We start from the raw sequence: 15,224 nt of genomic DNA, 5'->3' as shown, positions 1-15,224 counted from the left end.
CTCCAGTGAGCATTAGAAAGAAGGTGAGGGAAGATAGATATCAAAATGCATTTCAAAGTCAAGATTAAATGAGGCATAAGTATACACATCACTGCAGATCCAGAGAGGGAATTACGCTGCGGTTCATTGACTGGAGGAAACACTTTCCCTTCACCTTCCCTTAATACGTTTTGCAGGGTTCTGCTATAGGCCAACAGCCTCCCATGCTAACACTAAATAGCACCTGATAACCATACTTAAAGCCAGACTTAAGAGTTTTAGGTAGTGGTAATTACCATTTTAACTCTGCCCACCTCTCTGCACAGCAGCACCCACACTGTAGGCAACGCAGTGATGGCTGACAGGAAAAAGACCACTCTTAAATGTCAGGGCAGGATAAAGAGTGTAAAAGAAAAACTGTGATTCTGTCTGAGGAGTCATTACCTCTCCTCTGACCTATTGAAAAATGTACAGCAATATCTCCTAAAGACGTGTCTCTGAGCTGCGGTTCCACCCCTACACACCGGTTAGGTCATAATCACACACTTATGTACCTTAGCGACTTTACTGTCTCCATAAAACGGAAATATGTGAGCTGTTTTTTTATGCAATTTAAGAAAGGTGTTAGTAGGATAATAGACATGGCAATGAAACTCCCGTTCATGAACGCTTTTTATATTTTGCCATCTTCTCCCAGATCATTGCTCTGCCTGTAATAGTAGGGATTTTCTTTTTTTGCATGGTACTAGTACAGTATGACTCCAATGGGGGGAATTAAGTCAATATGCGTATACTGTATGCAACAATATGGATACAAAAGCATTGAATAAAATATACAACATTCAAAGGTGCTTATAAAAAAGACTAATAGTGCTAAGGACTACTGAAATACTTATTTGTTTCACATGGTGTGTATCCTTCTACTACAGTAACAGGGTTGCAGTTTAGTTAGAGCTAAAAGAGGACATATTATACACATTTTCAGGTTCATATTTGTATGTTGTGCCTCTACTGTGAACTGTTTAAATGCTTTAATGTTCAAAAAGCTCTTTATTTGTCTCATACTGCCTGTGCTGCAGCACCTCTTTTCACCCTCTGTCTGAAACCAGAGCCCAGTCTGCTCTGATTGGTGAGCTGGCCGGCTCTGTTGTGATTGGTCAACCGCTTAGAGATGTCCCGCCCCTTAGCCTATCACGTACAATGAGTTGGAGTGCTTGCCAATAGAAGCGCAAGAGTTACATAGTGATGTCATTGTGCTACCGAAGTAAACAAAGGAGTCCAATCGAGGTGTTTCAAGCAGGGGGGGAGCTTGGGATTTTAGCCTTTGCAGACCATTTACATCACAAAAACCCATATAACACACTTCAGGAAAGGGAAAACCCCCAAAAAGCATTTTAGGGCCCCTTTAATGCCACAGTATTTGTCCCACTTCAGCCATTGATTTCCTCTTGCTTGCTCTGCTAGATCGGGATCTGGTACTCCAACAACACCCTGGCAATGAACTCCACCAGTCTGGACATCAATGTTTCGGAGACGCTGGCCAACAAGACACTCATCGTCACCACCATAATGGTACGTTACCCCCTGCCCCCCGTGCTGCTGAGGTCATGGATGTTGTTGTGCCGCAGCTCAAGTTGTTTTCTTGTCTGTTTTGTGCTAATTTTGCTGTCACTGTAGCTGTCAGAGAAGCTGACAGAGCACTGAGAGAAATGTGTTACTGAATTCAAACCGCCAGAACATTGGACCTCTCATAATCTCCGAACACTTCGAATGTGTCTCTGTCTGGTTTCCATATGAGTAATGTCACATCAGCAAATCAATAAATCCCTCACATGATGCTGCTCCATCTTCTCCACGTTGGCATGGATGTATAAACACCCTTACAGTTAATCCTCTGCAGCCTTTTGCTCAAATAAAACATTACATTTGCTTTGTTGACATGACTGTTGATGTAATAATAATGATAAAGCTTGATTACTTGCTATTATTATACTATTTTAGGAAAATTAGGTACATAACAAATCATATGGCAACAAATAAATCATACTGAAAGCTTGCTGACCTTTTAAAGTGATTGTTCAGTTAGGAAGATATCCAGCACTAATAACATCTGAATCCTACTTTTCCCATGATGCAACTGTTTATAATCCTTTTGTTTAGACTCTTCCTGACTGGTTTAACCAATGTCTTTGTATTATTTGTCCAATAAATGGACTTTGAATGTACTGTACATACATAAAACTTAATTTGAGTAATGACTCAAAATGCTTTGGACAGAGTTACATATGGAAACATAATCAAATCAAAGGCATGAACAATACAACTTGTGCTTTCTAACCTATATTAATGCTATCGTTCTCTATTTGGAGAATTGTAATTATTACATTACATTTTCTTACCGAGATCGATAGCACTCTGGTAAATAGTCAGTTAGCTTATTACAAAGAATAAATTGTATGGATTTAAATAAAAAGCTACAACATGTTCATTAGTGATGTTTAAAGGTGGATTTTAACATCTGATCGAGCCAGGTTACACCTTGTTTCCAGACTAAGTACTGTAAGAGAGTGGTATTGATCTCCTCATCCCTCTCTACTTGAGAGCCATTTTCCCAAAATGTCCAACTATCTATTATTTACATAACAGTTATTTTTGTTATAATTTAATTCGCTTTGAAACATAGAGTCTTACATTTGAGTCAGTAATCTCTGCTCAAATTCGATACTGTTAGTTTTGGATTGAATCGCCTTGTGTGTCTTTCCCCTTGCTTAGGAGAACCCATATGTGATGCGCAGAGAGAACTACCAGGACTTCCAGGGCAACGACCAGTACGAGGGCTTCTGTGTGGACATGCTGAAGGAGCTGGCAGACATCTTGAAATTCTCCTTCAGAATCAAGCTGGTGGACGACGGGCTGTACGGGGCGCCAGAGCCCAACGGCTCTTGGACTGGCATGGTTGGAGAGCTAATCAACAGGGTAGGCACACTCTCCCTCTCCCTCTCTTTCGGTTACACATACTCACAGCAACATGCTCAAATGTTCTAACTAGTATCTCTAGCAACAGAAACGTATGCTCGACACACACACCCACACACTCACGCTGTAGCCCCAAACCACAACTCTGCTGTAACTTCCCATGTCTCGAATTGCCCTCAGAGGGGAGCAAGACTCTTATCTAGGACAAAAGCTGACTCGATAATTCCCCAAAAGAAAGTGGTTGCATTGCCTAAAATGTGTCTGCACCATCTTTTCCTCACACTATCCCCCTCCTTGCTTCCCCTGTCCAAACATAGTGCGCCTCAGACAGACACTGTAGTGGAAGCAGGCTAATGAGAGCCCCTGTCTGCTTAATTACCATACGGTATACTTCAATTACCAGACTGTGGTCCCTGTGTGGGGGCTGCCACACTGTTGCTCCCCCGGCTCTCCACGCTCCTCTCCCTCATGCCCTACCCACTGCCTGATCACTCAGCTCTAATTAGCAGCCCATGTTCATCAATTAGCTTTTAATGGAAGAGATGGAGGGGAGGCAGAGCGACCAGAGACCTCATACAGGTGCACAGCCCGACCACCTAGTGCTTACTCGCAATTAGCCTAATTTGGACTGTGGGTAATGTGCGAGTTTCTGTGCCAGAGGGAGAGTGCACGCCTCGATGTTTTTCCAAATGTGTTGTCAAGTGCCACAGTCAAACATTTCTTTTTTCATTCTGGAAATCAACATTTGAAAACTACCAAACAAAGAGTTTATTTTCTGCATCGCCTTAAGTCCTACGGGGCGAATAGAAACAAATCTTTTGTTCTTTTGTTATGTAATTCGTGCTCCACGCTGTTGCAATGGTATAAGTGTTTGTCTACATCCTTAAAGTCAAACTGCTCCACCAAATTGAAATCCGCTCAAGGATTGTATATGTCAATCCCTTTTGAAACTCCATGAATCAGCTCACCATAATAACATAAAAAAAGGCCATCCAGCATCGTTGTCTCTGACCTCAACTATGTCAGGATGTCAGGAACAGCTGATATAAAATGGTTGCCATCAAATGAGACACACAGGTTTCCATGATTTAAAAAGGTTATACAGAGGCACTCTTTTTTTGCACTAGTCAATCCTAAAAATGAAATGTGGAGCTTATTTCCAGATTGAATGTACATTGAAGGGTTTTGAATGTATATACTGTCTTTAGTGTAATGTTATGTTTAATGTATTTCTCCTTGTTTGATGTTCAAATGGAGCTGCAGTGAAAATGTTCAGACTTGCGCTGCCAATATGATCATTTTATACAAACAGAGCTCTCATGTTTCAGTGCAGCGTCGAGTGTCTTTCTATTTTTACGCAGGTATCTGACCACTTGTCGTTTTTTTTTTTCTCCCTGACTCTCCTCCACTGCCTCTCTCTTTCCCTCGCCTCCACTACTATCTTCACCACCTATCTATCTTTGTCAATCCTCCAGAAAGCAGACCTGGCCGTAGCGGGCTTCACCATCACATCAGAAAGAGAGAAAGTTATCGACTTCTCTAAGCCGTTCATGACCCTGGGGATCAGCATCTTGTACCGAGCTCAACTGGTGAGGGTGTTATCTGGGGCTGCAGGGAGATACTCTCTCCAGATCCTGTGTTAGATTCCATCTCTTCTGTGCTGCTTTTAAGCTGACAGGGAGATACACTTGCTTTAGGATTCTTATGAAATCAGACTGAATCTTACATAACAGTTGATCCCATCTTTGAAGTCGAGGATTGTGTAGCATCCGCTGTGTCCACTGTGAAATGTATAGGTGTCATTTAAATTGCTCAATAAGTCAGTGCTCCGAAGCTCCCGTACCAGTGGCAGCTTTACATTGCTAATGAGCTTCTGGGTCCAAGCCAAGTGTGCTTCAGCAGAAGGCATTGTGAAACGTTTATGGATTGTAGCATTAGCGTATCAAAGCACTGCAGACTCACTATCAGCGTGCAGTGAAGGACACTGCCCTCCTGTGGTGCAGAGGAGACACTCAGTGAGAGACATGACACCTCGTTTTTTAAACACACTGTACCTTCCTGTCTCTTCTGCTCCATCCATCTCTCCACTTCACTTTGTTTCTCTTCTCTTCTCTCCGTGCACCAGGGTCGGAAGCCGGGTTACTTCTCCTTCCTCGACCCCTTCTCTCCGGCCGTGTGGCTCTTCATGCTGCTCGCCTACCTGGCTGTCAGCTGTGTGCTCTTCCTGGCTGCAAGGTCAATACATTTCCTCACACAATGTGCCCACAGTCTGCGGCGCTATCGGCATTTGTCATGTCGAACACGAGTTGCCTGTCAGATATCCTCATGTCCTCCCGTACACAACCTCCCGCAGACAGATTGACAGCGATCGAATGACTGATTGGTGCTGGCTTGAATGATCTGAGGGAGGTGCATTACTGTACTGCGGTTTGACCTCAAGGCCGTTCAATCTGTATTCCCCTCTGCCTGTGTTTCTCCACCAGGCTGAGCCCCTATGAGTGGTACAACCCTCACCCGTGTCTCAGAGAGCGCAGGGACGTGTTGGAGAACCAGTACACGCTGGGGAACAGCCTGTGGTTCCCCATCGGAGGCTTCATGCAGCAGGGGTCAGAGATAATGCCCAGAGCCCTGTCCACCAGATGTGTTAGTGGAGTGTGGTGAGTTACACAATCCATACATGTTATTGCTGTGGTCTATTATTACAGTCAAAATATATAGGTAATCCTGGACAAGTCCCTCCCACTTCCAAAAACTAGAGTGCTAAACTAAAATGTTTGATGTCATTAAGTACAAAGTATCCAAATGCTCCTTTGACAATGAATTGGTACAGATTTTAGAGTTGACAATGAGAGCACCCTGAGGAATAGTCCGATAATTATAGTATATGTAAAACTGAGAAAACTGAGAATAAAGCTAATCAAGGTTTAAAAAACGAAACACTTTGAGTCAACAAAATCTGTTTCACAGTCATTGTCTTTGGAGCGGCTCCAGACCTGATACTACTTGATATCACAAGTTTCACAATTAATTCCATGGTTTATGGATTTGAGAGAGAGCAGCTCATGTGCTCAAATATTGATTTAACTTACTTAGACCATGGATATATATTACATTGGAGTTATTCGTTTCCGAGTTCCCTTTGAAGTTTGTCTGCCGACCAGTTTAAAATCCCTGTTTTTGCTTATTGTTACTTTAATTAGATTTTTGAGATTTAATCTGCAGAGTTTTAACATTCAAGTGTCAAAGGTGGAAGCGCTTCTCGTAGCGCTCGTTAAATCTTGCCTTTTAAAACATGTATTTATGAGCAAAGGGTTACAGAAGAGCAACCGATTTCTGAAATGTGAAAATAGTTAAGATAAAAGATAAATACTATAATTTAAAAAATGGTAATAAAATACAATAATAAAACGACTAATCATTTCATTTCATTTCACACCTTTATTTATCCAGGTTGTATCCCATTGAGATCATTGATCTCTTTTTCAAGGGAGACCTGCTCAAGTAGGTTCCACATGAATAATAGACCAAATTACCAAATTAATTAATTAGAAGCGGGCAGTAAATGCCGATAACGACATGAAGTCCAATGTCATGATCTTTAAACTACATTTGATTATTATAGGAAGATCAGCCATTTTACAGATATTTGGTAAACTGTTTTACATACTAGATTCCTAATTCCTCTTCATAATTGTGTTTAAAGTGGACCTATCATGCTATATTTGAATAATATAGTGTAGGACCATACCTATATAAGGCATATTTATACTTTTTTTTTTTCAAAATACCAAACAGATCATGCATTTTAGCCATGCCTCATTTCGCTCAATTTGACATTTTTTAGATCTGTTTTAGCAAGGGCAGATTCTGTGAGAACAGCACCATCTACAGGCCTGGTATATGTACTACAGCGTCTCCAGCGCTTTCGAACGGCCAATGGCCGTGGCTGTGTCCTCCTGATTGGTGGAGTTGGCCCAATAGCCGTAGCGCCACCGTCCTGACGTCAGGACAGTGTTCAAATCTGGATCAGTTTTTATCAGATCCGTTGCAGCCCCTTTTTTAGAGATTTGGGTATGGAGGAAAATAGAGAGGGTTGTGTTTTCTGACACTTGGTGAGTTCCCTGGAACACCGGGGACACATATTCATGTATAAAAGACGTACAAAAGTGCATTTTGCATGATAGGTCCCCTTTAAAGCAATCCACTGGTTAACCTCATTTCTTCATCAGAAACTGCATTTTTCCTTGAGGATGCATTTTCCCCTCTCTTCTCCTTAGCACATCCGCTGTGTTAGATAATGACATTTAGATTTTAAAGTTTAACAGGATAAAAGCTGAAATATCGCTCATGCAGTGAATTTCAGTCCCTAAGCACCGGGCAAACTAAACAAAATGCTAAACTCACAGAAACACCACAGTAGCCTGATGATAGTCCTGTGGCAACAGAGTGACTGGGACAGACACACACACACACACACACTCGCACGCACGCACGCACGCACGCACGCACGCACGCACACACACACTGTAAAGGATAAAATGATCGCTCAGAGCTAAGGAGATAAAGGGTAGAGGAGGACAGGAAGAGCACATTACACTGAGTTGAGCAAGATATGGGATAGGGGAACATTATTAAGTAAAGTGAGTACATGATGTTCTTTTTGAACAAAGTTTGAAGACATGCAAGAAAGGTCAGAAGAGAGTCCCATGTATTAGTCTATGTAAGTCCTATAAACCTGACACCATTTCTTACTTACACTTCAAGTGAGTTGATTTGATTATAAACACTGTGATAACATATATTTTGGGAATGTTTGCTCCACAGTTTACGCTCTCCCTTGAAAAGTCCTTGTATTTTTTGGCAAGTGTTGGCTGTGCTTCCAAAAAGCAGGATTGATTAATAGTAATCTTCTTTTATTATTATTAATTATTTTAATGTGATAAAATGTCTGGATTTGTCAGGGATTTTCTCCGAGAATTTGACATGATATGTATAATTCTTTTTGATCCAGGAAGTTTATATATCCCACAATTCAAGATTTCGAGTCAAATGAAGAAAAAAATCTGCAGCTCTGTTTCCAAAAATGTCACCATAATTAATATTGTCAGAACCGTTTCTATTATTAAAGGAGAAAGGATAAGAATACTGCTGATTAACAGTTAAGTTTGACGTTTTTAGAATCAGAATCAGAAAGCTTGGAAAGCATTGTTCCTTAAGCGTTACAAGAGCAAAGAAGCAGTGCAGATAATAGGCCAACATTAAAAAAGTAGACTTACATTATAAAAAAAAAGTGGCAAGCACACAGGAGCCATTATGACATGTAAAAATAGAGTGTATATTGCAATTAAACCTGAAAGAAACAGTTTTGCCATATAAGTGTCATACATATACCCCCATCCATACTCACCTTATCTACATGTTTCTTCCCCTGTCTCCCCCCTGACATGAGTGGGCGTTCAACCCTGATCATCATCTCCTCCTACACGGCCAACCTGGCGGCCTTCCTCACCGTCCAGAGGATGGAGGTCCCCATCGAGTCTCCGGACGACCTGGCCGACCAGACCAACATCGAGTACGGCACCATCCACGGAGGGAGCACCATGACCTTCTTCATGGTACGACCCACTCATGTAATACGTGTGGGGTTTTTGAGTGAACATGTGTGAGACTGTGTGTGTGTGTTTTTCTTTAAAGGTCACCTATTATGCTAAATCCACTTGTTCATGTCTTCTTTACATCAGCATGTGTCCCCTCTGTGTAAAGAGATTCTGAAAGTTTCAGGAACAAAGATTCTCTCACTTTTTGTTCTGATCCATTTATATAAAAACCTGTCTGAAAATGAGCTGATCAGATTTTGGCCACTTTATGATGTCATAACGATTTTTCGGCTTGTGTAACCATTAGCCAATCACCAACCAAGGTAACCCCCCCCCCCCCTTATCACCTGAATCTCCTCCTAGAGCACCATTGTGTTCTTTGTAACCAAATATCTCTCAGAGGGGCGTGGGGAGGGGCTCCTTATTTTCATCTAAAGTAACAGACAGAGAATCAGCACTTTTGAAACAGGGCTGAAACAGAGGGGATTATGGGATGCTGCAATGATCTGTTTGGTGTTTGGAGCCAAACACTTCAGAGACATGTTCTGTATATATCTGAGACCTATTATATATTGATGAAAAACAGTATAATAGGGGACCTTTAAATGATGTTGATTTTGATGGCAGTGGGAGTTCGGCAGTCTAATTTGACAATTTCCTGAATATCTTTTAACGCTGTAAATGTTTCATGAGGTTTTTGGGTTTGTTTGTGCACGTGTGATTTAGTGGACTGTTGTTTTTTGTTATTGCTGTGCCCATAGTGAGTCGTTGTCCTCATACGCTACTATATCTCTGTTGTTTTCTTTATGGCTGGTTGTGATTGTGTTAAGTGGCAGGCTGCCTGTGTTTGCTCATGAGAGCGCTTCCAGCCTCTGTGTTTGTCAAAGAGGGTGTGTGTGTGTGCGTGTGTGTGTGTGTGTGTGTGTGTTGTGTGTGTGTGTGTGTGTGTGTGTGTGTGTGTGTGTGTGTGTGTGTGTGTGTGTGTGTGTGTTTTGTCTTTGTGTGACGGTGTGCTTGCATGTGTGTGTGAGTGTAGGTGAGTATATGAACAAACTATGTATTTGTTTATTTGTGTGCATGCATGGGAAATGGCTGCATGCCAAATTGTGAGTGTTTATGCTTTACATTCTCCTGGTGTTTGTCCACACTGAGGATATAAGAAAGAGTGGTCTGTTTGCCTACTGTACATAAGCCAATTTCAGTGCTACAGTACATTACCCCACTCAAAGCCTAATCCACACAAACACACATACAATACACACCTCACATCATCACCCTCACATGCAGCCTTGTCTACTCTTCCTTTCTTCTCACACAGAGATGCAACCTGTAATTGTTCACTTTAAACACTTAATCCTGTTTTAGAGCTTTCCATATTTGCTAAACCCCCTCCTGAGTGCTGATTTCCCTCCACCTGTATGAAAGATGATGCATCAGCTACGCCATGTGCGAATAATCTGTAGCCTTGATTCACCTCGCTATTTTCCCCTTCTCCTCTCCTCCTTCCTCTTTGCGTTCATTTGCGATTCTCTTGTCACTATTCACCCACTGTTCTCCCTAAATAACCCTCCCCTGTTTAGATGCATCTCTCTTTCTCTTATAGCTTCCCTCTTTCATTCTTATCGATTTAATTTCTGCTTCAAAGACGAATGAGTGTAAGAACACATATCTGACATCAGTATTTCATTCTCGTTTTTGGTGCTCCTCTGCAGAACTCCCGGTACCAGACCTACCAGCGGATGTGGAACTACATGAACTCCCAAGCAGCCCAGTTGTGTTTGTGAAAAGCACCGAGGAGGGGCCATCGCCCGCGTGGTCAACTCAAAATACGCCTTCCTGATGGAGAGCACCATGAACGAGTACCACCAGCGGCCTCAACTGCAACCTCACCAAGAATCGGAGGCCTGCTGGACACCAAGGGCTACGGCATCGGCATGCCACTGGGTAATAACACATCTTTAAACATACATGCCTGTAGCAGACCATAATGTAAATAACTACCAAGTAAAACATAAAATAAGTGTAAAGATGGAGCGCAGGGCTTTTGCATATAAATGATTCAAAATGCTGCCAGGGTAAACTCTCTTTAGGAAAGCGGTGTTGTGTGTCAGGAGTGGAAGAAGTATTCAGATATTCAGAACTATCTTCAGCAAAATGTTGTAGTATAAAAATTACTCATTCTGCAGAAACATACCCTCCATAAATTATATAATATATTATAGATCTGTGACACTATTAGATGAGTAATCACAATCAGGGAGCACACATTATTGCTGATGCTCTTATCTGGTAACTTTATCCTTTACAATATTTGCTATTTTGAAAGAAAATGTATGCAGGGTGTCCGCACATAAACAAGATAAGATATATATATACTCAGGGTGTCCGCGGGGTCTTAAAAAGTATTAAAAGTTGATAAATCAATTTAGCGAAAATGAAGGCTATAACAAAGTATTAAACGGCATTTTCCAAGGTATTACATTTTGTAGCTTGTTTTCAATAAGTATATAAATTGTCCAAAGAGGTTGTATTCTACAGTTTGCCTGAATGTAATCATTGCGTAGGTGTGTAGTGTGATTCTGTGGAGTTTATTTATGGCATCCCGTTGGATTTGACGTCATCTGAACAGGACATCGCACGCTCACTGCTTGATAGCGCGCGAAGGTCCGTTTACGCCGGTTGTTAAACAACATCGTTATGGGGAAATGCAAGTTTGCGTCCAAATGGTTGGAAGATAAGGAGGAAGGACAATCAATACTGTATATAGTCAATGTGAGGTAAAGTGTGTCGCCAATGTAACCGGTTAAAACTCAAAGTGGCGATGAGCTCTTAAAATGTATGGAAAGGGTCTTAAAAAAGGTTTTAAAAGGTTTTACATTTGACTTCAGGATTCCTGCATATACCCTGGTATGTAATCACACCATAAAAAGCAAAGAAGATTGATAGAAATGGTTTAAAACATGTAAATCTAACTATCACAAGAAGCCTATAAATGGGTTTGAAAAACATCCATATTGATTTAATCAGTGGCAATTTCAGGCAGAGCATTTCAACGCCTACACGTTTCCTGCAGCAAACACTCAGTCATGCCTGAAGATCTGAGGATCAGATTGTCCTCTCGGGGGATTAAAGGTCACGGACGGTCAAAAAATACAACTGCCATGTGTTTGATTAGACATATCATTTATTAACGAAGGCCTGAAATCTATCTTAAAATCAACAACAGGCAACCAGTGCAAAGAAGCCTCAAGAGATGCTACACTGCTCATATATTTGGACCTGTTTCAAGGTTTGTGAATTAATTCAAAAGAATAGGGTATAGTGTCAAGACAACAACATATTAAATAATGCATGGTCCTCTGAGTTTACTTAAATATAGCACTAAAACACTTATATACTGGTCTTTAGTGGTTAGAAAGAGCAGTTTAATGAATCTTTAAACAGAGAGCAGTGATATTATGTTGGTGATTATGTCCAAACACTAATGGCTATCCTTTAATGCTTCACCCTCAATATGTAGCAGCATCACAAAGTGCGTTCATTTGAACTTTGTTATTATTAAATAGACTACTTCATTTGAGTGTTTTATTCAGGTCCAGAGAGATAAGATATACCGTTTTTGACCAGAGGAAAAAGCAAAGATTAGAAAAAGCAAAGATATTTACGGCCCGTCCACACGGCGGCGTGCGTTGAAGCTTCAACGCCTCTGCCCATTCACTGAAAGACGTCACGCTTTGCCGGACTGCATTGTGGTTCCGTCGCTTCGCGTTGCTCGCTTCAAAAGTAGAGCAATGTTCTACTTTTGAAGCTTCGACGGAAGCGTCAGCCAATCAAATCATATGCCAGTACAAGCTCTAGCCAATCAAACCGCGTGCTTGTGTGTCTGGGGCGGGAGATTCATGTGATTGGTTGTTGGTCGAGTTTCAGACACGCCCGCCGGCAAGCTTCAACGCACGCCGCCGTGTGAGGCGTGTGGCGCAGTGGTAGGGCCTTGGTGTTCGGATCAGGTTCAAAACCCACTGCAGTCAGCATGTCGTTGTGTCCCTGGGCAAGACACTTCACCCCAAATTGCTCCTGTGGGGATTGCCCACAGTATTGAGTATGTAAGTCGCTTTGGATAAAAGCATCTAACAAGTGACATGTAATGTGTGGACGCTGCGTTACTGTTGTTGAGTTGCCTGCATTAGTTAAAGTGTAAAAGGAGTGAGATTACAGTGATTTCCCCGTTAATCATGGGGTTTATTTTGGGGAGTTTTTCCTCGTCCGCTTCAATGGTCTAAGAACAGAGAGTGGTGTATACTGTACAGCCTGTAAAGACCCCTGAGTGTGATATTAGACAATACAAATACATCTGATGAATTGATATTCTTGCAGTCTCTGATTACAAGAGATTACACCTAAGATGAAAACCACAGCAAAGAAAAAGCTAAATGGGAAAACTTAAAGTGTCTGTAAGTGTCAGACAATAAAAGAAGTCTGTCACACTCTGAAATGTATTCTGCTCAGATCTCAAGCTTTATTAAAATCAGACATGAACTTCAGCAAACTCTTGATGCTCTGTTACACAACTTGCCTACAGACTTGTGTTAAAGGTCCCCTATTATACTGTTTTCCATCAATATATTACAGGTCTCAGATATATACAAAACATGTCTCTGAAGTGTTTGGCTCCAAACACCAAACAGATCATTGCAGCATCCCATAATCCCCTCTGTTTCAGCCCTGTTTCAAAAGTGCTGATTCTCTGTCTGTTACTTTAGATGAAAATAAGGAGCCCCTCCCCACGCCCCTCTGAGAGATATTTGGTTACAAAGAACACAATGGTGCTCTAGGAGGGGATTCAGGTGATAAGGTGGGGGGGGGGGTTACCTTGGTTGGTGATTGGCTAATGGTTACACAAGCCAACAAATCGTTATGACATCATAAAGTGGCCAAAATCTGATCAGCTCATTTTCAGACAGGTTTTTATATAAATGGATCAGGACAAAAAGAGAGAGAATCTTTGTTCCTGAAACTTTCAGAGTCTCTTTACACAGAGGGGACACATGTTGATGTAGAAGAGACATGAAGAAGAGGGACACATTGTGATGTAGAGAAGACATGAAGAAGAGGGGACACATGTTGATGTAGAAGAGACATGAAGAAGAGGGGACACTGTTTGATGTAGAAGAGACATGAAGAAGAGGGGACACATGTTGATGTAGAAGAGACATGAAGAAGAGGGGACACATGTTGATGTAGAAGAGACATGAAGAAGAGGGGACACATGTTGATGTAGAAGAGACATGAAGAAGAGGGGGACACATGTTTGATGTAGAAAAGACATGAAGAAGAGGGGACACATGTTGATGTAGAAGAGACATGAAGAAGAGGGGAACACATGTTTGATGTAGAAGAGACATGAAAGAAGAGGGGACACATGTTGATGTAGAAGAGACATGAAGAAGAGGGGACACATGTTGATGTAGAAGAGACATGAAGAAGAGGGGACACATGTTGATGTAGAAGAGACATGAAGAAGAGGGGACACATGTTGATGTAGAAGAGACATGAAGAAGAGGGGACACATGTTGATGTAGAAGAGACATGAAGAAGAGGGGACACATGTTGATGTAGAAAATACATGAAAAGTGGATTTTGCATAATAGGTGACCTTTAAGTGATTGGTCAAAAACAAAGACATCGCAGTAGACAAGCAGTGCAGTACCAGGGATGTAAACGTATATCTATGCCTGTTATGATCAGTAGTATCACACGTTTACTGTATTTTAATCAATTAAGAAGATAACACATACCTATACTTGTGTAGAAATGCTGATATTATAGGTCTTTCTCTATAAACCTCAAGAACAACAAAACAAACGTAATTGACTGTTGGAGAGTCAGAAACCCCTGCAGATCAATTATGCTAAACAGACACATGTAGTATACTGATGGGGAGAGATTACGTCTGAAAAATGTGCCTGATTTATTTTGTATCTGAGTGATTAGTAAGTATTTCAACTGGAAGTAATGAAACTGCAGTTAATTGCTTTTCCACACACGTCCGGCTCTTCTGGAGAGTCTTTTTTTAATGTTGTTTAGCTCACAGAGGTTGTGTCACTGCATCACAGTGATCCATACTAACGAAGAGGAGGAAGACCGTAGAGAGGGAGGAAAAGGACAGAAAGTCAAAATATGAGAAGCCAAAAGTGCAAAGAAAGAAAAAGCAGAGTGTGTCCATGAGCATGAAGATCGAACGCAGTCATTGGGGGACAGCAAAGAGGAGAGGAAGGTCTTATATATACAGAATGATGAGAGTTGGTCCACGAAAAATAAAGAAAAGCAAACCATTTATGATTCAAAGCCTTTTTTATTGTCACATGCACAACGGCTACGAGGTCGCTTTTGGCAATGAGCATCCAACAATGCAACGTACAGCAATATACGAACAGTAAGACATAAAAAAGGGAAATAAAATAGAGCAGGAGATATAATGGTGCAAGTAAAATGCACCATATATTTACATGTAAAAGAGTACAAGATAAGTATGTATATATATAAACACATGTATGGTAACACTTCACAGAGTCCGGTCTTATTGCCTGTGGGATAGAAATGTCCCTGAGTTGCATGTTTTCTCTCTAACCTTTAGACCACATGTGTCAAACTCAAGGCCCGGGGGCCAAATCA

At 41.4% G+C, this 15,224-nt stretch overlaps 1 protein-coding gene across 1 annotated transcript in view; it reads left to right on the top strand.

Moving 5' to 3' along the window:
- The window catches only part of grik5 (glutamate receptor, ionotropic, kainate 5), a 100,432-nt gene that overhangs the window by 76,151 nt on the left and 9,057 nt on the right, over nucleotides 1-15,224 (top strand). The window contains 11 exon segments of the mRNA XM_034123903.1: nucleotides 1,444-1,551; nucleotides 2,752-2,955; nucleotides 4,431-4,544; nucleotides 5,081-5,190; nucleotides 5,439-5,614; nucleotides 8,407-8,570; nucleotides 10,265-10,315; nucleotides 10,318-10,353; nucleotides 10,356-10,421; nucleotides 10,423-10,443; nucleotides 10,445-10,496. Of these exon segments, the coding sequence (XP_033979794.1) occupies nucleotides 1,444-1,551; nucleotides 2,752-2,955; nucleotides 4,431-4,544; nucleotides 5,081-5,190; nucleotides 5,439-5,614; nucleotides 8,407-8,570; nucleotides 10,265-10,315; nucleotides 10,318-10,353; nucleotides 10,356-10,421; nucleotides 10,423-10,443; nucleotides 10,445-10,496 (1,102 nt within the window).

This window comes from Trematomus bernacchii, unplaced genomic scaffold, assembly GCF_902827165.1.
Source record: "Trematomus bernacchii unplaced genomic scaffold, fTreBer1.1, whole genome shotgun sequence".
Classification (NCBI taxonomy): Eukaryota; Metazoa; Chordata; class Actinopteri; order Perciformes; family Nototheniidae; genus Trematomus; species Trematomus bernacchii.
This window is presented reverse-complemented; position numbering and strand designations above follow the sequence as displayed.